At 44.7% G+C, this 27,042-nt stretch overlaps 1 protein-coding gene across 2 annotated transcripts; it reads right to left on the bottom strand.

Moving 5' to 3' along the window:
• Window positions 1-35: 35 nt before the first annotated feature.
• On the bottom strand, window positions 36-17,916 carry Idh3a (isocitrate dehydrogenase (NAD(+)) 3 catalytic subunit alpha). Of its 2 annotated transcripts, none has more exons than XM_021171421.2 (11): window positions 17,827-17,916; window positions 14,435-14,497; window positions 11,904-11,987; window positions 9,087-9,201; window positions 8,214-8,401; window positions 7,406-7,539; window positions 5,888-5,990; window positions 5,721-5,785; window positions 4,685-4,769; window positions 3,256-3,408; window positions 36-1,415 (listed from the first exon to the last, which is right to left on the bottom strand). In XM_021171421.2, exons 1-11 carry the CDS (start codon window positions 17,905-17,907, stop codon window positions 1,332-1,334), a joined length of 1,155 nt encoding a protein of 384 aa, XP_021027080.1. In that variant the 5' UTR covers window positions 17,908-17,916; the 3' UTR covers window positions 36-1,331. The 2 variants fall into 2 exon arrangements, with proteins under 2 accessions (XP_021027080.1, XP_085700773.1); XM_085844647.1 differs by having other exon boundaries at window positions 14,459-14,497; window positions 17,827-17,906.
• Window positions 17,917-27,042: the final 9,126 nt, after the last annotated feature.

Here is a 27,042-nt window from a genome sequence, read left to right as displayed (position 1 = left end):
GACCAGGAAATACGCAGAGAATGCAAACACCTCAGTCAGTTCTTAAGTTCTTTATTACTGTGAACCCAAAGCCACTGCTAACCAGAACAATCCAGTAAGACAGGGAAAGCAGCAGTTTTAAAGTAAAATACACAGAAGATTTTAAGTCCAAATAAAAGCTTTAAAAAAATGACCCAGACAGGGACATCTGTTAAGAAATCCCTTGTGACCAGGGTACATTATGCAAAGCCACGAGTTTGCAAACTAGTGCAAGGGCTAAGGGAAGACGGCTTGGCTTTGGTGTGGGCCAAAGGCTAGCTTCATGCTGTGGAGCAGAGGCTGTGGGAAGAGATGAGGGGCAGAACCTGATGGTCAGCAGCTGGTAACACAGGCCCCAGCTTGGCCTGATTTGTATGAGCTTGGGCTGAGTCAGTTCCACCTCTGCAATTAAGTCTGTAATGGGTGCTACTGGAGCAGAAGGCAGTGACTGGTTGCTTTAGGGAAAGTCAAGGGGCAGCCAGGCCTTTCCAGGGTCACCTGCAGCACTGGCTGGAATGTGGCCACGTGGGAGGGGATCTGCAGTGGCTGGCTCCCATGGCTGACAGCTCGAAATGCTGAGGATCTGTCTAGTGAGGAGGAGTGATCTCCCTTATCTGAGAGCTCTTCCCCCAAAATAGTGAATCTCAAGGTAACAAAAGAATCAAATACACAGAGAGCATCAGGGGCTTTGACAAGGATTACCGATGTAGTAACAAAATTACATCATTCATTATGGATTTCTTGGAGCTTACATTTTTATTAATAGTAATTCATGTATAGGACAAATATCTTTATTTCCATATTTTTAAGAAATATACCATTTTTTGCTGTGAACTTTCCCAGTAAATTTCTTTTGTACCCACTAGTATTAGAATAATGTTATCTTGTGCGATTGTTAAAACCCTGTTTTATTCCCAGTTTGTTTTTCATAAACCAAAAATCCAGGGCTTTTGTTAAAAAGTTAAATATCTTCTCTTATTAATTCTGTATCAGAATATTTACAGTTGAGGAAAAATGATTTTGCCTGAAGTGTAAAATGGGTTAACAATGATAAATGATACAGTTCACTTACAGTTTACAAAATAAGGTTTACAGACGGACAATAAATACAACCAGCACTTGGGAAAACCCTTTGAATGAAGGCCTGGGGCCATCATGTGCATCCATTGCAAGGGTTTGGTTAAGAAAAGGCCAGATTCAAAAACGTACTCTGTCAAGAAGCAAGCAAACCAATGGTGGGCGCCCTCAAGGAGGATTACAGGGTATCCTTTTGGAGTGATTGACTGACTGCAGCAAATCCACCACCGCGAGTGCTAATCTAAGTCTTTTACTCTACGACAGATTTCTTCTGTGAAGTCAGAGCACTTCGCGTTGCCTCCCAGATCTTTTGTTAAGCTCTGAGAATAGAAAGAGAAAAATAAACATTCATCACTACACTAAATTAAAGCAAGGACATTTAAACACTCAGTGAAATAGGAACTGAGCAAGATACTAATCAGTCTACTGATTTCAAACAGAGGTTCGATCACATACCATCTACCTACCCTGCGAGGCCTGGGGAAATCCCATGAGGTGTGTACCGAGAAACACTCCCAAGTCAGGCATGATGGTGCACTGCTACAACCCCAGCACTGAGGGGCTGAGGCACAAAGATTCTTGCACACTCAAAGCCAGCCTGGTCTATACATAGAATTCCAGGCCATCCAGAGCTAGACAGCAAGACCTTGCCTGTCTTAAAACAAGGCAGTTAAAGAAACCACTGAAATGGCCACTCCCTTAAGGGGAAGGCTCTTATTGTAAATAAGAAAGAGAAGTTTCCAGAGGCACCTGGAAGAGTTCAGAGCAGAGGGAAAAAGGAAACGTTGTGGTCATGGCCAGGGCTATCTTTGAGAGAAGTAAGAGAGAACAGTGGAAATAGTAAGAGATGGGGGAAGGGGGGAGTGAGAAGTGCAATAAGGGTGGCAGGCAGAGGCAGGGAAACAGGGAAATGGTATCTGGGAGGAAGGAGGCCAGGAAGTGAAGAGGCGGGATGCTCTGTGAGGGCTTTGAGATGTAGAACAGGAACTTGTGAGTGGGCTGAGGGACTCTGAGATGTAACTACAGGAGTGAGTCAGTGGGGAGCCACGTACTTTGCAAGCGCTTGAAGAATGAATGCTGGCTTTTATCTAACCACCAAAAATCCTTCCTTGGACTCATTGCTGCCTGGATATACAGACCTAAGAAACGCCTCTCAAGAATAAGAAGAGAGCAGGATGGTAGTCCAAACTCTCCCCTCTGTTCAGACTACTGACCAAGAAAATACTGATTGGTTATGGATAGTTACATGAAAGCAAATCTAAGCATAAAATCTGTGGGGAAAATTTAAAGCTAAGAAAAAAGATCATAAGGCCTATTGGGTCTATTTTGGTATTTGGAGGCAAGCAGCATGACAACATTTACACAGTTAATCCTAACTTTCCTCTTTAAGAGAAGTCTCTAGGATGACCAATCTGTTTTCTAACAACTCGTGTTCTCTTTACTACAAACAGACATCAGTATGTTAAATTCCCTCTTGCAGCTATGTCCTGCAGAACCAGGAGACCCCCGTGTAAGTCAAGCATCTCCCGGCTCAGCTCTAGACTTACTTCCCAACACAGGCTTGGGATAATAACAAGAGCTCATGCCCTCAAAAGTGATGTCTGGCTGCTAAAAACATGTTTTCATTTCTTGTATTTTGGCCATAAGAAGTAATCAAAAGCTGTAACTTTCAGAAAGGACCGGCTTTGAGGCACTACTTTAAGAATAACTGACCAGACTGTAGAGCTAACACCAGTCCAGCTGAGTGGGCCTGTGCCTGCCTCTGGCTCTCACACTCTTTCTGCTGTGTTCTGATGCCTGTTAGTGTCTCTTCATTCTTTCAGAGGAAATATTTGGATTATGTCACCCCCCCCCCCCCCCCAATGCACAGGTGCACATTAGCCTTCCTCTGGTTCAATCAGGAGTGCACACTAAGAATCTCTATTTCAGGATCTGGGAGGCAGAGGCAGGTAGATCCCTGTGAGTTTGAGACCAGCCTGGTCTACAGAGCGAGTTATAGGACAACCTAAGCCTACACAAAGAAACTCTTGTCTCAAAAACAAATTAAAAACAAAACAAAACAAAAACCCCTGTTTAGCATCAGATCTTTCTGGGCTCTGTTCTCTTTCCACAGAAGAAACACATTTCAACCAGCTTGAAGTTGTGTAGATTTACAGATACCTTTCCATCCTTAATTGTAGCAAAACATGCAGCCTCGATTTTTGCTGCATGGTCAAAAAGTCCCATGTGGCGAAGCATCATCACAGCGCTAAGCAGGAGGGCCGTGGGGTTGGCCATGTCCTTGCCTGCAATGTCCGGGGCTGTTCCATGAACCTGTGATGGCATCAGAAGACACGGTGAGCAGGAGGGAGGCAGGAACGGGCAACCTTGGTCTTAGCATTTACCCAGCATGCACCGAGTTCTGGGTTTAATCCCCTACACCAACAAAAATGAAAGGGCAAAGCAGCCTTCTGGAAAAGCTGAGGTCTCCATCCTCTCTGCCAATAAAAAACAATCTACTGAAAGCTGCTGTGTGCAATCATTGACACAGATCTTAGAAATACATAAAGCTGTGAAGAAATGAAGAGCTAATTTTAAGTGCAAAAATATGGGCCCAAATTAGAGCGGTGGCCGGGTGAGGACACCACAGTGGCTGCACAGGTTTGAATCTCCCATGTAAGAGCTGGACGTGCAGCAGAGGCAGCTGTGATCCAATGCCCGGATAGGGAGGCCAGGGGTGGAGTCCCGGGGAGCACGTGGGCCAGCAGGCCTGGGGTTTGCAGCAGAAAACACAGAGATCGTATCTCAAGGTGGGAAGAAAGAAGCAACACTCTGATCCCCACATAAATAAGCTAAGCAGGACACACACATGCCCCCAGTGTGTGTGTGTGTATCTGTCTCTTACTCTTACACACACACATGCGCACGCGCGGCACACACACACACACACACAGACCCCATACAAGCTCATCATACACATAAAAAATTGTGGGTTAATGATAGTTTTCAGTAAACTTTGATTAAACACTTTAAAGTGAAGGAAAGCACATAAAAAAATATCTGGCCAGACATGAGGTCAGAGGATGTCCAGTTTGAGATATATATATATATATATATATATATATATATATGTGTGTGTGTGTATATATGCTGGACATGGTGATGCATGGCTTTGATGCGACCACTGAGAGAAGCAGAGGTAGGTAGATCTCTGAATTTGAGGCCAGTCTAGTCCACATAGCAAATTTCTATGTCAGGCTTAGGATTTTGAGACCAGGTCACAAAAATTAAAACAAATACAATAAAAAATAAAGTCTAATTTCCCAGGCAATGTGCAAAGCTGCAGAGTTAAACCCAACGATAAGGCTGAGTGCTGCTCTCAGCTGCAAAGGTGCAGATATGGGCAGAGCGCTCCATGAAGAGAGCTCCTTCCTACAGACAGGGAACTGACAGGAAGGGGTGGCCTGAGAGGAGACACCTGAAAAACTGAAAAAGCACACACCTCTAATCAATCCCCAGGCCAGAGGCAGAGGACGAAGGATCGTGAGCTTGATGCCAGCATGGGCTATGTATAAAAGGGGACATTCTGTGTGGGTGTCAGGGTCCTTACCGATTCAAAGATGGCAACACCGTTGGCTCCAATATTGCCACTTGGAGTCACGCCAAGACCTCCAATCAGTCCTGCACACAGATCACTGAGGGCAGAAAAGGACATTTTGAAAAAGAAAGCAATTCACCTAGCACTTAGATTTTAGTATTTAAATATTATACCCTCCCCTCACTCCAACCCCAGGGAAAAGCAGAGTTCCTTGGAGACATGGCTCGTCCCAGGCTTCAGGGTCAGAAGTGGAGGTGACCTGGAACAGCTACTGTGCCAGGGTGTTAGGCAGGGCTCAAAAGACAGGCCAAGTCCTAGGGATAAAGAAGCCATAGACAGAGGCACCAAGCCCAGTCAAGACAACCTGAGCCAGTGAAGAGCTCACCAACAGATAAAGCAGAAAACCAGGGGTACACACACTGGTATAGAAAACTGACTACACAGTTAAGACTCTGCCTCAAAAATGAAAACAAATAAAATTAACAAAACAAACCAGCTACTTCCCTCAGATAATGCGTAAAGCTCCACAGTAAAAGCCTACGTATAGACTCCGAGGAGGAAAAGCTTTCACTTCTCAACAGAACACCACAAAAAAAGGCAGAAGGAAGGGTGGGCTCAGAAAGTCAGCACTTCCCAGCATCCCATGGGGGTAGGAGGGAAGGATCCAAAAAGGGAAGAACTGGTAGAGGAAAAGGTGGCAAACGCCCCATCTGAGGACTGAGGCTGGGCACACGGGTTCCCTGGGCCATTACTGTAAGGTTTTCATCAGTCTGAGATTACATCAGCAGTGACTGGGCCGGGATGTGGAGCACACAATAGCTCAGCACACACCTCAGCACACAGGGGTGGGAGGAAGAGAGAGGACATTATGGAATGAGCACCAATCCAGCTAGCTGTGCAGGTAAGAGTGCCCTGCAGTGACACTGGATGATGTAACTCATCTTTTACAGCGGGTACAATAGCCTATGCTATGCTACTGAAAACACTGAGCCGCGATGTTTATGTATAAACTATAGGCCAAAACTAAAAAGGGCACAGTGAGACTTACCTAAGGATGTCTCCATATAAATTTGGCATGACGAGAACATCGAACTGGGATGGGTCTTGTACCATCTACAAGGAGTAATAGGCGTGCATTTAGCAATCAAAGTCTGCATACCGCGGCTCTACGGACACACCGTGAGAAACAGCCAGGAAGCACTGACGCATACTTACATTTAAACATACAGTATCAAGGTACATCTCATTAAATTTAATGTCTTTACAGTTCTCCGCAACTTCCCTGCATTTTTGCAGAAAGAGCCCATCTGACATCCTCCTGTATTTAATACAAATAGATGGATTGTTAAAAAGAAAGCACAGAATCATATCAAAGAAAATTAAGTTTAAGAAAGTTAAGTTCCAAGGGGCTCACTGAAATGCTTCAAGGCCAGGGTTCAGATCCCTAGCACCCAGGGAAAGGATGTGGCATGCAGACAAGAGCGATGACAGCCATGGAGCCAAGCAGTGAACTCCAGGCCACTGAGAAACCCTGCCTCACAAAAGATAGACACTGTTTCTAACGATGACACCTATAGCTGTCCACCATACACAAGCACACATACTTGTACCTCCCCCCCGCAAACACACACAGTTGTTTGTTTAAAGAAAGAAAAGCCTGGTGTGGCAGCATGGGAGCACAGTAGCATACGCCTTTCATCCCAGCACTAGGAGGCAGAAGCAGGTGATGTTCACGGGTTCTAAGCCAGACAGGGCTACAGAGTGAGACCCCATCTCAAAAACAAATCAAAATGAACCATTAAGTTCCAGAATCCAAACACCTGGTTTCAATTATAGTATAATTACTTCTTGGACAGCTAATACATTGGGAGTTGAAAAGTTTTCAGGTAATTATAGATGTACAAAAGTGTAAAGATATGCTGGGTGTGGTTGGCACATGCCTTTGACCCCAGCACTCAGGAGGCAGAGGAAGGCAGATCTGAGTTCAAGGCCAGCCAGGTCTACAGAATTTCAGAACTAGGGCTATGCAGAGAAACCCTGTCTGAAAACAGTAGCATAAAGGCATGAGACAGTTTGCTCACCACAGAGAAGACCAGATTTTTGAAGCATTATCCATCAAGAACTAAGAAATACTTAATTTTTTTTCTTTTGAGACAGAGTCTCAAACAACCCAGGATGGCCTTGAACTTGCTATGTAGCTAAGGCTGGCCTTAAACACCAAGTGCTGGGAGTGTAGGCACATAGGGACCGTGCCCGGGTTCATATGAAAATTGTTTACTACTGTGCAGGTTCAGTCCTTTCTTAGGTTAGGGAAGCTCTGTCTTTGTCTAGTCAGAGGAGCCTTTAATAGACTGGGCTTGAGGACCTGAAATGTCAGAGACACTTCTGACCATATCTGCTCTATTTTAAGCCCTGGAGTACATGGATGGCACTTGAGAAAACACCCTTGCTCTCCCACTTGGGAAATATGAACTGTGTGGCCTCTGCCAGCCCAACCATGTTTCTCCAGCTTCCTTCTGCCAGCTCAGCCCCCTTAACTCCCAGGACTTGAACTCCTGGCCCCTTCATTTGTCCCTATCATCTCCCCAGTGAGGTCTCAAAGGAGAAAATGCCATTCTGGCTGGTACGTGGTTCTTTTCCAAATTCTGGGACTCAGAGAGCCAACTAGCGACTAAGTCCTGGGAGCTCTCTCCCCACAGCGAAGCAGGTCAGCCCCGGCCACCTGGGACTCACATGATGTTAGCTTTGTGCACAGCTGTGACGTTGCTCCGGTGGTTGTTCCGAGCGTACTCGAAGGCAAACTCTGCAATGCGCTTGCTTGCTTCTTCGGTGATGAGCTTGATGCTCTGCACAACCCCATCAACGATCTGCAAGAGAGGAAGCTGGGCTCACTGGAAGGGGCACAGCAACACTTTGGTACCAACCAGCCTCAGAGTATAGAGCACATTAGTGTGGCAGCCTGCACAGTCAGTGATAACAAGCCTTGCTATACAGGGACCGACAGAGACACACCTGTGGAGTCACCAGTCAAGGGCACATCTGTGGAGTGGGAGTTCAACTGTAGAGGGCAAATTCCCAGGTTTATACCAGGCCTATACCCCAAGGATAGGCCAGGTTCTTCCTCCCATTTATCTGAGTGGTCAGCCAGAGACCCACAGCCCCCAAAAAACACCCACCAACTCCTCACAGAGGGGACGGGACACTGGTCTGTCGTTGAGAGATATTTTCAACTGAGAATTTGAACAAGTGCCTAAAATGTACAGAAAGAGATCTCATAGGGAATAAAAACCATCTCTGACCAGGTGAGGAAGGAGGCACGTGTCTTTAATCCCAGCACCAGGGAAGCAAAGCAGGCAGATCCTATGAATTTGGGGCCAGCCTGTTCTACATAGTGAGTTCCAGAACAGCCAGGGCTTAGAGACCCTGTCTCAAAACACGAAAAACAAAAAAGCACCTCCCAAAACATCATCAACTACAAAATCTCTCCCCAGCAAAGAAAGAAACAAACAAGCCAAAATAAAATTCTCTGAGATGAACATACCACATGCTCAATTCCACTGTATTCTCCTTCCGTGTTCTCTCGGATGGTGACGATATTTACATCCGTGTAAGGGGTTTTATAACCTTCAATTGAGACACATGGCCGGACATTGGCATAAAGGTCAAATGTCTTACGAAGCAACAGATTCATGGATGGATGGCCAGCGGCTATTGGGGTCTTTAGTGGGCCTGTAGGAAAGAAGAATCAGGTGACAACAGGGTATACGGTCTCACAGGGAACCTACTAACCTATGCGCCTCCTGTAGTCTGTGTTCTGCCTTCAGCTTCATCCCTCTTCATCCTAGTGTAGGAACTTGGCCTTAGTTTACCAGCCAGTGGCTTTCTAAAGATGAGATTCAAACTTGGATCTGAACATGGTTTTAAGGCCTATGTCAAATCATAGCCTTAAGCATGTATTAAAATAACAAAAACATTAAAAATTGAATGAGAGGTAAATGGAGCTGGAGATAACAGACATGGTAAAGTTGGGATTAGTCAGAGATACTTCAATGTTTTTACTAGAGTTTTCAAACACATTTCCCAAATAAGAAACAACATTCTCAGGCCAAGAATATAGCTCTACAATAAGCAAATAAATAAGTAGGGAAAGAAAGAAAGAAAGAATGAATCTAGAGAAGAATGCCTCTAATTCCAGCACTCAGAATCTCAAGTTAAAACAAAGTTCTAGGTCAGCTGGACTATACTGTGAGACTCAGTTTCAAAAACATAAACACTTAGTAAATAAATTAAGTACCTTAACACAATGGATACTTCCTAAAAGGAGGTCCTCACTTTTGACAGACCACCAGGCTGTATTTGGCTGCATGCATTCAAACTATGACGCCTAGACTCAGCCAGAGCCTCCCCACTGTACCTTTCAAGCCCATCTTGTTCTTATCCATGGACTCCTTGGCTTCTGGAGGGATCATCCACTTTCCTCCTGGTCCTTGAATCGCTGTGACATTGCGCTCCTCCCACTGAATAGGTGCCTAGAAGCCACACAGCAGCACAGTGAGCTGGACAGACTGAACTACTGATGCTGAGACTACAGAACGACTAGTGTCCACACATAGTAAAGATATGTCCCTTAAGGTCCCAAAAGTTCCTGGCATGCTGTAAGTGATACTCACTAGTGCCCAAAGGGACTCTGCATTACCCTGGCTAGTCATCACACCCAGCTGCCACCTGCTCATTTATTTTCTCCACCAGGACTCTTATGGTGGCTATAATTAGATTAGCATAAGAAGTGGAGATAAAAGGTTCAAAGGAATACAGGGATGAGCCTTGAAAAGAAAGTGCTAAGAGCAAAAAGTCCACCAGAAAAGACCACTGCTATGAACAAGTTAGCAAATCTATAAAGGGAAGGCAAACGATTGCCTGGGCTAGGAGTTGGGGGGCTGGGGGTGGGTGAGCAGGGGGAGAAGAACTTGGAGTGACCGCTATGGGTTATGGGCTATCTTTTTTGGTGATAAAATTGCTCTGAATTAAGACTATATGGATGGCTGCACAACTCTGAATATACTAAAAATCACTGGACTACATGTACGCTCATTTTCAGATACCTTTCAACTTTGCTGTTGGTTCTCACCTTCTGCCTTGTTAAAGACAGGGTCTCTTGCTGTTTGCTGCTGTATATGCTAGGCTAACCGGCCTGCAGCCTCCCAGAGGTTCTCTACCTCTGCCTCCTATCTGGCAACAGGAGCACTGGGATTACAGACACAATCCCGCAGGATGCTGGGATCTGAACTCAGGTCCTCACACCTGCACAGCAAGCACTTTATCCACTGAGCCTTCTCCCCAGCCCTCGACTGTACAGTTTTAAGGAGTGATTTGAATAGCATGTACTGTATCTGAGTAAAGCTGTCTAAGGAACAAGAAACGCCTATGAAGGTACTGGTGACTAGTGTTCCTTCCTTTCTCACTCCACCATTCGGATGAGAACTGACATTTGATAGCCAGCAGAACTGCGCAGAACTGGACGGAGGACAGAGAAGATGATGTGGACCTTGTTCGCAATTCTTTCTTTCAAAATCACCTATATAAATGCTGAAGCATTTTTTTCAGGAAGTCACAATAAGGCAGGTAAGTGAGTAGGAAGATTTAAACACCTTAATCCCATGCGGAGTTTAAAAAGCACCACAAGTACTGCAGTGCTATTTTGATTATGTAATAAATAACACACACCAACTACCCACACTGGCAGTGACAGACAGCAGTGGGCCAGTCATCCAGCTCTCAGACTGCTGACACAAGAACACTACAAACTCAAGGCCAGCCTGAGCTGCACAGTAAGTTGTTGTGGCTGGGCCTGGTGCTGTTTGTATTTTGATGCTAATTCTGCTCTCCTGGGAGGGGCTTCAGACAAGGAGTGAGTCACACGTACTCAGATGACTTCTTGTGAACCAATCCCCTAATGAACAAAGGAACCAATCACTGGGTGAGTAGGAGGGACTTCCAGGTTGGACAGAGGAAGAGAGGAAGCAGGAGAGAGTTAGGCCTTTTGGACAGGGATAGCATGAGGACAAGATGTAAGTACGAGTGTATTGCAATTTCAATGGCAGATCCATTGGGATTTGTCACCGGAGGATTTATATTTAATAAGGCTTATAAGATTAGGATTTTAGTTGTTGCACCCAGCGATTGAGTTACCGTTGTTTTTAAACTAAGTTTGTGTTGTTTCCCTTCACACGGTGGCTTGTCTGGGTTCAAGAGAGAAAACACGGGTTTGCCTGAGGTGTACCAAAAAGGCCATGGGGGTTTTAAAGCATGGGGTGGCGTGGTAACAATCTGCCAGTAGGAACTAAGCAAGATGGGTAGAGAGATTTTGGAGCACTGAGTTAGAGTCTCCACAAGATAAAGGCAGGTGGCCCATTGCCTGCCAGTGCATGGCCCACTAGGTCCCAGGGCAGAGTTTCGGATTCTTTTTTAAAAAATATTTCCCGCAACATTAAGTTCTAGACTGAGACTAGCCCAGGTTTCGGAGTTAGACTGTGTCTTAAAAATAAATAGGGACCAGGGAAATGGTTAGGGGATTTAGATCATTTGTTGCTCTTATAGAGGATCCACGGTTTAGTTTTCTGCACCATGTGTAAGCTCACAACCATCTGTAACTTCAGTTATAGGGGATTTGACACCTTCTGGCCTTCAAAGGCACCAGCCATGCATGTAGTGTACATACATACATACATCAGGCAAAACACACATACACACACAACAAAATAAGTTAAAAAAAAAAAGTAAGTAGACAAAACAACAATCCTGGTTTTTGGAGGCGGTATCACCAAGCTGGTCTGAAACTTACTATGTAGCCAAAGCTGGCCTTGAACTCACAGAGATTTGCCTGTCTCTGTTTTCCAAGTGGTGTGATTAAGGTCTAGACAACCACACTCAGCTTTTTAATAATTTCATTGCATTTATTCATTTCTGTGCATACAGATCGTGTGCGGTCGCAGGCGCCACAGTGTTTGTGGAGGTCAGAAGACAGTGGGGAATAGGTTTTCTCTGCACCATGTGGGAGCTGGCAATCAAACTCAGATCATTAGGCTGGGCAAGGGCCTATACTCAGTGAGCCAACTTACCAGCCCTTGATTTTTTTTTTTTTAAAGCAGAAAATCTGTGGAGATTAATAACAGCACCTACAGATTATAAAGTGTCTATGGAATACCCTTAAAAGAATTTTAACAACACTTACTTTGGCAGCATCAAAAATCTTCATGACTGAGGCTGAAATTTCTGGGCCAATTCCATCTCCAGGAATTAAAGTTACTGTCTGAACCTGAATATGAGAAATCATTGAGGAAAACAGTAAGAATTGGTTTTAATTTTTTTTATATATAAAGAGAGTATCTCTCACAGAGAAACTCACTTCCCCAGTGTATGTCTGAAAGACCCAAATGCTTGAAAGACAGCAAATCTCCCACTTTGATCTTGACAGAGGCAGAATCCAACTCCATGATACTCCACATCTCTGCTCTCAACTGAGTTTGGAAATTTAAATAGTAATGCAAACGATGCCCTTCAATAAAACAAAAGTAAACTACCAAGTATACTTCCTGACTTGCATTTCTTTTCAGACAAACTTCAACGACCTGCTGATTCACATCTGTAAATCCCAAGACAACAAACAGCTCAGCACTGCAGCTCTGCACCAAAGCCCCAGCTTCCTGGTCTGTGGAAGCCTGGGGGGGTTCTTAGCAAACAGCCAGGTGCATAAAACTCCAACATGTTTCCAGAATTTTGGAGATCTGTTTTGACCCTCTAAGAAAAATCAGATTTCATTTTTGAGGGCTTCCACGTCCCCCCAGTTCCTCTATAAAACTGGCTCCATCTTGAGAGCTAAGTGAGTATGGGGTCAACAGCAACCAGTGATGTGGTCAGACCTGCAAGGGCCAGCGAACAGTCAATGTGTCTGTGGTGTAACATCAATTACTTGTTCCAACTGCTCTGAACAACGGTAAGCTAGCATTTCAAACACTGAGGAAATAAAATATGTCAGAAGAAAAGATGAGAGGATTTGAAGACTCACTCAGACCCCTCTTTGAGGGAACTACATTTTACTTGGCATATAGTTCTAGTTGCTTCAAGTATATTTTAAAAACTTCATTAATTGAAGGGGAAGAGTAAGATAAATATAATTAAAATATACTGAGTACATGTATGACATTCTCAAAGAATTAATAAAATATTTTTTTAAATCATAAACTTATTTGTTTTAATCACTAATTCAACTTTCCCTGGTCCTCTGCCTTATAATGACACCGGGACAGGATGACTAATTATTTCTCGAGTTTTATATATGGCTGAATCAGCCCTTTTGAAAATATAGATCTTCATTATTTCTTTCGAAATGGCCTCACTGACCAGGCTAAGGAGCTCAGGGGCCCTGTACTTCTGTTGTACCTCCTGCCTCAGCCTCCTGAGCAGCTGAGATCACAGCTGTACCATCAGGTCCAGCTTCAGAATGGGTTTGAAATGTTGGCATGGCTACTCTTGAGCTTCAAGTGCAAGCCTTATTCTGTATTTTTTTAAAAAATGTTATTAGTTCTTTGAGAATTCCATACAGCGTGTCTTGATCACAGTCACCTCCCTCCAACTCTCCCCAGACTCACCTCCTCCTTCCCCGCCCACCTAACTTTGTGTCCTTTTTCTCTTTTCAAGACCAATTTGTAATGCTCAAATATTCTTGAACATGTGGATTTCCAATGGCCCATGGTCATTTGACCAGGGCCTACACTCTAATTAGAGAAACCAGACTCTCCCTCTCCCAATAGCTAATACTAGCCAATCATTCCCATGGGCCCAATACCCCCTTCCATGCTGGGATTTAGTCTGGTTTGGGCTTGCATGGGTCTTGCTCATACATTCAACTGCTCTGAGTTCGTATCTGCATTCTGGCATAAGCAGGGTTCCTCTTCCTGTTCTCCCACAGGTGATCTCATCTGGGAAGCTATTCTTCTCCAGAATAGACAGCAAACAGAGGGGGAAATATACTATGGTCTCTTCAATTCCTCATGGCATAAAACATCATGTGGGAGTATAGGAATGAAGGAATTATAAAATCCAAATCAGATTCTATAAAAGGGGATACAAAAATAAATAGGAAGTCACTGACACACAGTCTTGGAATGCTCCAAAAATGTGGCATCAGCTTTCCAAGCACAGGACTCTATAGCCAGGAGTTCCCAAAACAGCAGATTTATTAAGCACGAGGTGATCTGCTAAAGTGGGGTCTGCAGGCTGCACAAGGAAAGTGTAAGCCTGCAGGGCCCACAGAAGCACAAGGTGTTCATAGCTGGTGACCAATCTACGGTTCTTAGGGAAGCTCAGAAAACAAAAATGCAGAGCAGGGTTTGAAGCTTCTCAACAATTTCTTTCAATTTGTACTTGTTTTTGAAAAAATAAAACCCCTAGGTGTCTTAAGACACTAATGAGATTATAAAATAAGGTAACAGGCTCCGGGTAACTTCTATTTTTAATCATGGCTCCTTGAAGATATTAATGGGACAAGCTTACATAGCCAGATGTAACAGACTCCTTTTAAATAGGAAAATGATAAGAGATTTGTGTATTTGTCTGCCAATAATTTTAGTATACATTAGACGTGTGGCCAATTCCCTTTAGTTTTAAGTAAATAGAGATGGAATGCTAAGTAATAAACGTATTTGAGCATCTTTCTTGAGAAACTTCTAAAAGGAAAAAAATAAAAGATGTAATTATACTCACACCACCAGCAAAACCTCTTGTCACCTGTTTTGTGTTGTGGAATGCACCCAGCAGCCGAGAGACCTACATTAATATCAACAGAGAAATGTTACACACAGAACTCACAGCTCAATACTTGAGTCATTTCTGATAGTTTTGCTTGGGGGAGTTGGAAAAACTGGAGGGTTTTTTGGTTTTGTTTTTAACTTGGAGAGGTTCCAGGAATACCGTCTCAAATATTATTAGCTCAACTGGCTGACCTGCTCAGACTTGAAACCCTGGACTGATATTCTGTGTGTTTTCTGTCTTTGGCTGTTTGTGTGGGCACGTGTGGTAATTAGTATGTGTATGCATGTGAAAGTCAGAAGTCCACACCCGGTGTCCTCCTCATCTCTTAGTTTTGGAGACAGGGGAGCTCACCAATTTAAGAAGATGTGGCCAGGGAACTCCAAGGAGCCTCCTGCCTCAGCCTCATTGATGCTGGAATTGCAGGCATGTGCCACCACCCACTTTTTTGTAGGTGCAGGAAGTGTGAATTCAGGGCATCACACTTGCAGGACAAGCACTTTACAGACTGAGCCAATTCCCCAATCTCAGCAATAAAGATTGTGAAATCTTTTGATATTTTTGAAATTGAGTTTATGTATGGAAGATCTGTGAACAGAGTCTATGCTTTTTGTTTTGGGGTAACAAAACGGGGAGTGCAAATGAGCTTATAAACCAATGCATGGTTTCTCAAGTTCCAGGGAAGCCAGTGTACAATCTGAACAGAGGAGAGCCTGGTGTGGTAGTATAGCAGGGAATTCTCTGAGTTCTAGGCCAGCCAAGGCTACACAGCGAAACCATCTTTAAAAAAAAAAAAAAAAAAATCTCACGCCTGCTGTACTGGTCTTCAGAGTGAGTTTAAGGTCAACCTGGGTAATTTATTGAGATTAGATCTTACAATTAAAAACGGAGGGAAAGAAAGGTGCTGAGGAGGTAGCTCAGTGGTAGAGTACCCCTGTCACCGGGCTTAAGGCCCAGCACTACAACAGTAATTAAGCATCCCAAGACATGCAAGCCATTTATGATTTGTCTGCTACTGTGTCTACAGTGCCTGGTACAACCCAGGCCATCCTCAATCCTGCGTGTAGCTGAGGGTTCCCATCCCAGCTTCCGTGGCTGCAATGGCTGTCTTCTAACAGCTGGGATTTCCCACATTTTCATCTCTCCTCTATGTTCTTGGACTGAAATAATGCACTGACAAAGTCCATCCAGAGAGAAGTTCACATGACACACTGTCTTTCACTTTATAATATACTTGTGAATCATTTTACTCCTATAAAACCCAAGGAGATGCGTTTTCAGGCAAGAGGACCTAGCCTTAGCTTCCCGACCTTGATTTCAGGCCCTGGATCACCTTAACCCTGTGGCTCCTCACTTCCTTTTTACCTTCATATTCCAACCCAAACCAAGAGATACTGTGTAGGAAGTAAGCCAGGCTCATCAGTCTTTGGAGCCTGGAAAACCTCTAAAACCTTCACTTTCTCAGTGGGAAAGCACCTATGATCTGCAAATGACCTTTTTTTTTTTTTTTTTTAAAGAAACAAATAAAACTTTAACGGACACTGGGTGTGGTGGCTCATAACTCTAATTCCAGAACTTGGAAGGTGGTGGAAATAGGAAGATCAGGTCAGCCTTACCTACAGCCTCAGCTAGACTAGTGGAGATACTGTCTTCAAACAAAACAAAGCCCTGCCTGAAAGGAAGCCCAGTACTATAAAAATCCAAATACCATTTGGTACTTCAGCAGTTAACCTCGGGAGCCCCTTCTTAAGCCCTAATCCCTTGAGAGAGACTGAACCAAAGCCTGGGCCACTCTGCCAAAGGTCACACAGGCAATCAAGTCCCAGGGGAGCATCTTCTGACCCTATGGCCAGTAAGTTCTGAACTCTTGTGGATTTTTCTTACAGGGCTAAAGGAAAAAGCAATTTCCCAGCACGCTCTTTACTACTTAGCCTTATTTAGTCCCCCAAGGCTAACTACACCTAGCAACATGAATCAGGTAGAGTGTGTAAGCCCAGACATTAAAGGACTTGTTGCTACACCTTTAAAACCAAATGTGACCTAACAGCATCTCAAACAAAAGTGGGTCTGAACATAGTGACAACGTAGATTCTAGTCACTGAACAAAAAAGCCTAGTGACTAATGTCCCAGAATCACTGTCTGCTTGATCACTGCCAAGACAGATACATCGATAGCTAGGAAAGCTTCAGGCTTTCGTGTCCTTCTACATAGAATAGGTGCTTTTATGCAGAAATACCTGTGAACAAACACATGTATCTTACAGGTGGGCTCGCAGATGTTAAATAGTTTGCACAGGATACACAACTGGCCAATGGCTTTGTCAGGATTTAAAACTAAAACCCCCTAAATTGAATTATTAATAAACAATAGTGCATCTCCAAACCTCTCTTTAAAGAAGGAGGGCAATATAAATTTCATTAAAAAATTTGCATTGCTTATAGCAGACTTCTAGGGAGTAGAAGTCTGCTATAAGCAATGGCACCTGATGCCACGATGGCATCAGATGACCTACGGCCTGGTCAGTACTATATCCATAATTAGCTAAGTGACCTTGGCCACCGGAGAGACAGAAAATCAAAATACTCGGATTTCTCTCAAAGATGACAATGACCTCCTGTATGACCTTGAGCAAATTTGTCTTCGAGGACAGGTCAGCTCCACCAGGAAACGAAAAGACTGCATATGTAACCTGAAGCGCCTTCCAGCTCTAGTACCTGAACTATCAGGGAGAACTAGAGAGTCCCAGATCGCTGGGTTCCCAACAACTGAAGGTGAAAGGACGATGATGCGATCTCCCTGAAAGTTCAGAGTATAATTCCAAGGAGCACGATGCCCTGCGTCCTCTGAAGGAGGAATATCTACCAGGGCACCAGGCATCAGACTAGGAAGAGTTCCAAGAGGGAGAAAAATCTGGCTGACCTGACGGCCCGGGATTCCCTCACCTCGAAAACCCTCTTGCGCCCAGCGTTTACCCGGTCAAAGGCTGAGGGATCAGGGAGGGGCGACCTGGGCTTGCTGCCCGGAGACCCGCAGGTGACAGGGCCGCGGGGCCTAGGCGGCCTGTCTGTGACCCTCAAGGGCTCCGGGGGAGGCCTGTGCTCCTATCCTGGAGGAGACTGGTGGGGACACCCGGAGCAGTCCTGGCCGCCTTGACCTTGACGCCGTCCCCGCCCGGCGCGGCTGTCCCGGCTCAGGGCTAGCCACGCACGGCGTGCCGGCCACATTCCCCGAAACACTGCCCGCGGGCCATGAGCCTCCTCCGCGCGCTCGCCTCCGCCATCCATCAGGCGGGATCACAGCCTACTCTCCCTGCTCGCCCTCGAGCTTGCTGCCCTGTAGCGCTCACCTTGGACACCCACGCGGACCCGGCCATCGCGTCCACTTCCCTCACCGCGGCGACAGCGGCAACACCAGGGCGCATGCGCATAGCCCTCTCCCCAAGCCCGCCCCTCACGGCCCCGCCCCGAGGCTCCGCGTGGCCCCGCCCCTAGCTCGGGTCTCCTGGTCGCTCACCGCCTGGCTCCCGACCCCGCTGCACAGCTGCCGCTAGCTGACCAATCACCGCCTTCATCTTTTGATGACGCGCGGAGCGGGCCCAGCTGCGACCCGGAAGCCTCCTCCCCTTCCTCCCGCTTCATTCATTGAAAAGCTGTTTGGATGAGTGTTTTGTTTCCGACCTATTAGGGGACCAATCAGCCTTCTTTATTTGGCTGATTGTGCGCCCCTTAAAACTTTGCAGTCCCACTGGGACAAATATTTTGCTTATTTTCAAACATTGTTTTGTTTTGTTTCATTTCTTGAGACAGTATCATGGAGCTTCAAACTGATTATGTAGCTGAGGCTGGGTTTGAACCCCGGACTGCCGGGGGTTCCTCTTTTCTTGCCTCTATCTCCCAGGTACAGGGACTGTTGGCATGCACCATCTCGCCTAACTTGATTCTTACTTTTTATTTTTTTTCGAGACAGGGTTCTTCTGCATAGCCTCGGCTATCCTGAAACTCACTCTCTAGACCAGGCTGGCCTCAAACCTACAGAGATCTGGCCTCTGCCTCCGAGTTCTGGGATTAAAGGCGTGTTCCACCATCATCTGGCAAATTTTTATTTTTTAATAGCTTTACTGAATAAAAAGCATGTATTAGTCTGCAGAGGACCCGGATTCAGTTCCCAGCACCCTCATGATGGCTCACAATTGTCTGTAACTCCAGATGTAGAGGATCCAGTACCCTCTTCAGGCCTCACAGGGCACCAGATACCAATATGGCACAGGCACCTACATGCAGACAAAACACTCATATACATAAAATAGACAAATCTTTTAAAAAGTACTTGATGTAAATGTACAATCTGAAGTTTTTAGCAAATGTAAGTGTTTTCATAAAGTAAATTCAGAAAACACAGCTCTTGGGCTGGGGAGATGGCCCAGTGGGTTAGGTGCTTGTTTCAAAAGCATGAGGACCTGAATTCAATACCCAGTACCCATGTAAAGAGTCAGGAAAGAGTGAGCATCTGTAACCCCAGCAATGAAAATCCAGAGCTAGGTGAATTCCGCTGCCATTGCCAGACAGCATAGCTGATATGATGAGCCCCAGGTTGTTTAGTGAGTGGGAGACCTGTCTCAAAAGCTAAGTAAGGATATCTACCATGAAGCCATGAAGCCATGAAGCACTCAAGTGCGCTCTCTCTCTCTCTCTCTCTCTCTCCCTCCTCCCCCCTCCCCTCCCCCCTCTCTTTCTCTCTCTCCCTCCCTCCCCCCTCTCTCCCACGCGCTCGCGCACGCGCGCGCGCGCACACACACACACACACACACACACACACACACACGCACACACCACACTCACATTCACCATTCACACACTATAACTCTTACTTCAAAAAGAGTAAGAGGGGGTTTAGTCTGACCAAATATAAGTAACTACGGCAAGGAAACACAGGTTTAGATTACCCCAGTTTACAAAACAAAAACAAAAACCATGCTGAGGACAAATCAGAGTTTGCAGACTGGCAGTGGTGGCCCATGCCTTTAATCCCATCTCTCAGGAGGCAGAGGCAGTTGGATCTGAGTTAGAGACCAACCTGACCTACAAAGCTAGTTTCAGGACAGCCAGGGCTACACAAAGAAACTTTGTTGCAGGATATTTGATCACACTGTGAACTCTAAGACTGTGTTGTTTACTGGGAACACCATTTTCTAGTTGTGGTGTGGCTCAGCCTTAGCACACACCTTTAATCCCTCAAACTGGAATACAGAAATGACTTAGTACCTCCTTTAATTCCAAATAATGAATGAAGATAAAGTTAGTTTGCAGAAGGAAGCACCCATGATTGAAAGTGATGTCTACTGAGTGGCAAAGTGCTGAATCAGAGAAAGATTTGACAGAATAGGATCTTCCCAACTCTCACGAGAATACGAGAATAGAGAAGAAAGGGAAGCTATGGGGGTGCGGGGGACAGTGCAGAGAGAGAGAGAGGAGACAGTTTTACCCAGAAAGTTTGAGGTTGAGAAGAGTAGAAGATAGACACAGGCAGAGATAGAACAAGCCAGAAAATGAGAAGGAGCCAGAAGATTAGAACAGATTGCTAGAGTTTGACATCATGGAAAGAGATATACAAAATGGAAGATCCTGCTCATGATTTGAGATGGAAAGGTATTTGTGATGGTTTGTACATTCTTGGCCCAGGGAGCACTATTAGGCACTATTAGGACATGTGGCCTTGTTGGAGTAGGTATGTCACTGTGGACATGGGCTTAAGACCCTCACCCTAGCTGCCTGGAAGTCAGTATTCTGCTAGCAGCCTTCAGATGAAGATGTAGAACTCTTAGCTCCTCCTGCACCGTGCTTGCCTAGACACTGCCATACTTCTGCCTTGATGGTAAAGGACTGAACCTCTGAACCTGTAAGCCAGCCCCAATTAAATGTTGTCCTTTATAAGACTTGCCTTGGTCATGGTACCTGTTCACAGCAGTAAAACCCTAAGACAGTATTCATAGTAACTTCTTTTTTAAAATTCTTTGTCATAGCAACTTCTTTCAAATCCACAATGCATAACCCATTATGGAGCACCTTGCCCCAGGGAAAGTACTCTATCTCTCTTTGGAGAGCTTGCTTTACCTACTGAGCTGTAGTCCCAACTTGGGGCAGTCCATTCCACTCCCCAGGGAATGCTCTACTCAGCATCACTGACTAAACTGCAGCTTTGCTAAGTAAACTGTTAGTCAAACTGTATGTGTGTCTTGAATGAATGCATTCCTTCAAGAAGACAAGAGCTGAGAGACACCCGCCCCCACACACACAACATCCACCATAGCAACGGTTTCATGAAATCCTTTACAATAGCAAAATAAGAAAAATCATCACTTTCAAATATATTGAGAACATCAGGTAGGCAGCTTATAGCAAAGCCAGGAACTCCCTGTCTATAGGCCTCTGGTGTTATCCGATGATATATTCAGTCTTTGGGCTAGGGAAAGTTAGGAGCAAGAGCATTCTAAGAGGATTTACTTAATAGTCCCAAGGATATTGGTGAAAACACAGGGGTGGACAACAGGTGCCTAGTTAGGGGATAAGATAGTCAAGATAACTTGGGTCTGGACCCCCAACATTCAGCCAGTCGGTCTTGTGGAGTATTTAAGGTCCATGTGGCTTTTTTCCCTGGGAATTTAAGTAGTTCACAAAAACCATCACCACAAAACAGTGTTGTTCAGTTTGTTGTTGTTGTTGTTGTTGTTTTGTTTTTTGAGACAGAATTTCTCTGTGTAGCTCTTGCTGTCCTGGAACTCACTCTGTAGAGTAGGCTAGACCAGGCTAGTCTTGAATTCACAGAGATCCACATGCTGCTGCCTCACAGTGCTGGGACTAAAGGGCATGCACTGCATGTATATCTGCATTCCAGAATAGGGCACCAGATATTGAGCTCCCATGTGGTTGCTGGGAATTGAACCCAGGACCTCTGGAAGAGCAGCCAGTGCTCTCAATGAGCTGAACCATCTCTCCAGCCTCCATGATCCATTCTTAACATACAGATTTCTTTCTCAGGCCCATTTACAGTCAATTCCTGCTCCAGATCTCCATCCCTAGAAACTGTTGATCATCTTTCCCCCAATATTTATTTATTTATGGCAGGTTGTGGGGCAGATCACACAGGTACCACCGCCCACATGTAGTGGTCAGAGAACCTCTCTTTCCACCATGTGGGTTCTGGGCATCAAACCCAGGTTATTAGGCTTGGTAACAAGTACCATAATTCACTGAACCATCTGTCTATCCTGCCCTGATCTATCTTTTTATCTTCACATCTCCACAAACATTTGATGTATTTAGTTCTGGGGAAACTAGGCCCTGGCAAAAAACTACACAAGAGTGCTACTAATGAGCTGTATACCGGCCCTCTTAATTTTTTTCATTTTTTTGAGACAGAGTCTCACTAAGTTACCCCTACTGCCCTTAACCACATTCTATAGTCTAAGCAGACCTTGAACTATTTTTTTTTTTAAGACAGGGTTTTCCTGTGTAGCTCTGGCTGTCCTGGAACTCACTCTGTAGACCAGGCTGGCCTCAAACTCAGAGATCTGCCTGCCTCTGCCTCCCGAGTGCTGAGATTAAAGTAGTATGCTACCATTACCCAGCTTGAACTTTCTATCCTCTTGCTTCAGCCTTCAGAGAAGCTAGGATTATAGGCCTGAGCCACTAGACCTAGCTTCTACAAACACAGTTCAGTGTCACGTGAAGGTCAGGCCCCACCTTCTAGGTATGGACTCATCTTGTAGGTACATCTTGGTGAGTGTATGTACTGGTGATCAGATTTCAGGCTTTACGCCTGTCAAACTGACCCAAACTGGAGAGCTGACTTTCGTCAGACTTCCAGGAGGAGAGTCCTAGAAATTCATTTCTCATGAGCAGATTTTTGGCATTTCTGCCTCATAAGCTGGCTCCACCAGAGTTCCCTGGCAGGTCAGGCCCCACCTTCTAGGTATGGACTCATCTTGTAGGTACATCTTGGTGAGTGTGTGTACTGGTGATCAGAGGTGCGTAGTACTGGAGCTTATATGTCTAGTGGGAAAGGCATTCAAGTCTGGAACAGATACGTAATTAAGGTGTAAGTGACAGGAAGCAAAAGTATGGCAGATAGAGAAGGCTATGACAGTCTCAGAGATAGACCACATAGAGATAGCTCTCCATGGTAGTGGAGGCTATGACAGTCTCAAAGATAGATCACATAGAGACAGCTCTCCAGGGTTTCCAGGATCTTGTCTCCCTTAGAGCAAAAAGAATGAGAGGAGGTACAATAAGGAATTAGGAGATAGTTTCATGACCCCCCAAGAGGGAGATATCTGGTTTCTTGGAATCACCTTTCCAGGATTTTCTCAGTGGTCATAAAGTATATCTTAAACCTGGAGGACATACAAGCTTACGTAGGTTAGTTTCAACAAAGGTTACTATACTGGCTCCAGCCTCTTTGCTATAATAAAATACACTGACAAAAGCAAACTAAGGAAGGAAGGTTCATTTTGGATCCGGGTTCCAGGGTCAGGGAAGTCATGATGGCTGGAGCTCAGGAAGCTTGTCACATGGTGTCCATCAGGAAGCAGATGGTGATGGATGCTGGTGCTTAGCTCTTTCTCCTTTTTAGTCAGTCCAGCAGTTAGGGGCTTTTTCACATCGATTAATCTGACCTAGATAACCCTTCACAGGGATAGCCAGAGGCTTGTCTGCTAGGTAACTAATTCTAGATCCTACCAGCCATTATAGTGACTTGAAAAGATTGATTGATTCCAGTGAGACGGTGACACATGGTGTCTGCAGACAATTTCTTTTTCTTCCCACACAAAGCCCGGTTTGATGATTATTGACTCATGCCTAGATAGTATACAGTTTAAATAGTTTAAGCCCTTGGGGGTTGTCTGATTGATCAATGTTTCACTTTTTTTTCTTGACAATGATTCTAAGTCTTCTCTTTGGCTTCTTTCTTCTTCCTGGTCTGTCCTGATTTCAATAGGATCTTGGTAAGATCAGGTAACTCAGACCTAATACTAAACATAGATAGGCTTCTTCAAGGAGATAAAACCCACACTCATTATTCCAGGGCTCCTAGCTGGAAGCCAGGGTAATTTATACCAGGTGTCCTGGAAGCCCCTCTAGAAAGGGTTCTATCCCCACAAAAGCCATCCACCACTCCCCGGAAGAGTGATGAATCCAAGTGGAGAAGAAATAACAGCAACTGTCCTGAGATAAATTGAACTCCAGCTAAATCTATGGCCTTGTCAAGGGGCCAGGGTCTCATCACCTCCATCCTGTGCCCTTCCCTGCAATCAACCTCCTCCCCGAAGCAGATCCATCCTAAAGTGTTCTCTCGCCGATGCTCTCATGTCTGACTGGCTTGTGGCCAGATGGTTCCCTTCTAGTACTTTCTTCCAACATTATTTGTGCTCATGAGTGCACACTAGTGTATGTGTGTGTATGTGTGTGTGTGTGTACACGTGAAGGTCAAAAAATAACCTCAGGTGCCATTTCTCAAGCACTGTTGTCTTACTTACTGTTCTATTGCTATGATGAAACACCATGACCATAGCAACTTAAAAAGAAAGCATTCAATTGGATGCTTACTTATAGTTTCAGAGCGTTAGTCCATTATCATTATGGCAGGGAGTATGGCTGCAGGCAAGATAGGCATGGTGCTGGAGAAGTAGCTGAGACCTTACATACTAATCCAAAGACAGGAGGCAGAGAGAAACTTCAAACCTTGTAAAACACTAAAGCCTACCCCAAAAGACACACCTCCTCCAACAGAGCCATACCTTCTAATCCTTTCTAAATAGGTCACTGCCTAGTCCTTCTTGGCCATGTAAGGGATGGAATCATGGATCCTGCTCCTGGAGCAGAGCCAGCAGGGCATGGGCCTCCAGGAGTGATGATGGTTGCTGTGGGCATAAAGCTTGTTTGTATAATAATGTACATATTTTCATGCTTCTCCTCTGAGGAGTGTCCTCTCTGCCAAGGTTAATGACTTCATGTTAATCAGAGACAGCCTGAGTCTGGGAGTTGAGGGTATGTCTAATGTCTCAGCAAAATGGTGGAATGCTGTGACCTGCAGAACAGCTCTTAAGGCTGTGGGGAAAAACTTTGAAAAACATGAGTTCAAAAATATATAATTTCTCAACTATGCAAGATATAAGGATGCAATATGAGTTATATGAGGGGCTTCATGGACCTAGAAAAGTAGAGGCAACTGCACTATGAGCCAGCTTGACAGAAATTTACAAAGGCAGGCAGATCTCTGAATTCTTTTGCAATTCTTTAAAATAAATGTACTCTCTGTCCTTTTCCTAAGAGTCAAGGGGTTAACTAATGTTGGGAGCTATTAAGGCAACGCTATTGTCCTGATCTCTGAATTGGGCTTCTCCCCCAGAGAAGAAAGAGGGTCAAAAGCGGGCCACCAGACGCACTGCTCAGAGAACAACCACAGATCGTTCCAGCCCTAAGTCAGCGCCGGATGTCCTGACCTCAAGATGTACCCTGATACCACCAAGTTCTTGCTTCCCCGTGTAGTCGCCAAAAGAAAAATTTCCACTGCCCCATCCCGCCTGCTGAGGTGCATTTTCTCTGCCCCATTCCTCCTGCTGAAAGGCACTTCCCCTTTTGCTTGTACATTTAAACCTCGGGCCTGGCTAATACATTCGGGGCTTTGATGCAATCCAGAACGGTTCCGTGTCATTATTCGCACAAGGCCCTCGTCTCTCTCTACCCCCCATTTGGTTATTAGGAGAAGGTCCCCTCGAGACCCTTGAATAACTGGACCTGCTGGACAGGTCAAACTAAGGTCATGGAATGCTGACTGTGGGATGTTCAAGAGGAACCTGGAGTAAATGGCTAACTTTATACATAAATAAAAAAACTGGGCTTTCAATGGGTGAGCAGACAGCAACAGCATTTGTTGTTTTTGTTGTTTAGAATATTTTCTAGAGAGCTGAGCTGTCTGGAGATCTCTGGAGAACTAGCACAGCTCTTCAAGAATTTTTTTTTTCTAGCAGGATTTCTGATTTTGGTCAGAAAATCCATGGAGAGTAAACATGGCTCTTTTAGAACTTTGTCTAACAGAATTTCTGACCTTGATTGGAAATCTCAAGAATTACTTAGAGAGCTAAAACATCTCTTGTAGATTCTTTTTTTTTTCTAGCAGCTATTCAGAGAGAACTGCTTGGAGAGCAAACATAGCTTTTTTAGAATTTTTTTTTCTAGAAAATCCAAAGATTTTTATAGCAGCTTTTCTGATTCTGTTCAGAAAACCCAGGAGCTATCCAGAGAGTTTTTTAGAATTTTTCGTAGCAGAGAGAGCTGTCTCAATCACAGAGAGATGTCTGGAGCAGAAAGCTAGCTGTCTTCATCAGAGAGAGCTGTCTCAAGTAAAAGCTGTCTCGATCAGACTACAGAGCCAAGAGCTATCTATCTACATAGTTGTATAGAGAGCCATGTCTAGCAGAACACAGGCCATCAGCTTGGACTCACGATTCGACTTTGAGTTGTTTGTTTCACAGCTTCCAGACACCCTTTCTCTCAGGACCCCTGACCAAGCTGAGGCAGGCCCTGGGCAGGCCACCAACTGGGAACATAATATAGGCTCAAATATATGAGCCTATAGGGACCATTTATACTTAAACCACAATAACTGTCCACATTTATTTTTAGGCAGGCTTCCCAACAGGCCTGGAACGCATCTAGTAGGCTACAGCGACTCAACTGTAGCCTCAAGGATATTTGTCTCCTTTTGTCTGTCAGCTGGAATTACAGGTTTTGTTTTGTTTTGTTTTTCAGTTTCAATTGCCCTGGCTGGCCTAGAACTAGTTATGTAGACCAAGCTGGCCTTGAACTCACAGAGATCCACCTGCCTCTACTTCCCAAGAGCTGAGATTAAAGGCATGTGACGCCATGCCCAGCTTTAAAAACTTCATTTATTATTATGTGTAGCGTGGGGGTTTATATGTAAGGTCAGAGAACAACGCAGTGAATTCCTTCCACTGAGTTGTTAATCTCAGCTGATCAGATTTATACTACAAGATTTTAAAAATAGTTTGTTTTTATTTTATGTACATTGGTGTTCTACTTGCAAATATGTCTGTGCAAGAGTTTTAGATCCAGTGGAACTGGAATTACAGACAGTTGTGAGCTGCCATGTTGTCATGTGGATGCTGGGAATTGAATCAAGTCCTTTGGAAAAACAGCCAATGTTCTTAACCACTGAGCCATCCATCTTGAGCCATCACTCCAGCCCCTTATAAGACCCCTTTATTTTGGTTGCTGGCCTTCCCCCTCTTCCAGGTTTATTCTTTATTCTTTTTCTATGTATTAATTAATTCATATATATATATATATATATATATATATCATATCTGGTGTCCATGAAGGCCAAAAAATGGCATTGAATTCCCTGGGATTGGAGTTACAGTTTGTACTGGCTGGTTTTGTGTGTCAACTTGACACAGCTGGAGTTATCACAGAGAAAGGAGCTTCAGTTGAGGAAATGCCTCCATGAGATCCAACTGTAAGGCATTTTCTCAATTAGTGATCAA

Source organism: Mus caroli, unplaced genomic scaffold (assembly GCF_978045245.1).
Source record: "Mus caroli unplaced genomic scaffold, Mus_caroli_1 scaffold_11, whole genome shotgun sequence".
Lineage (NCBI taxonomy): Eukaryota > Metazoa > Chordata > Mammalia > Rodentia > Muridae > Mus > Mus caroli.
This window is presented reverse-complemented; position numbering and strand designations above follow the sequence as displayed.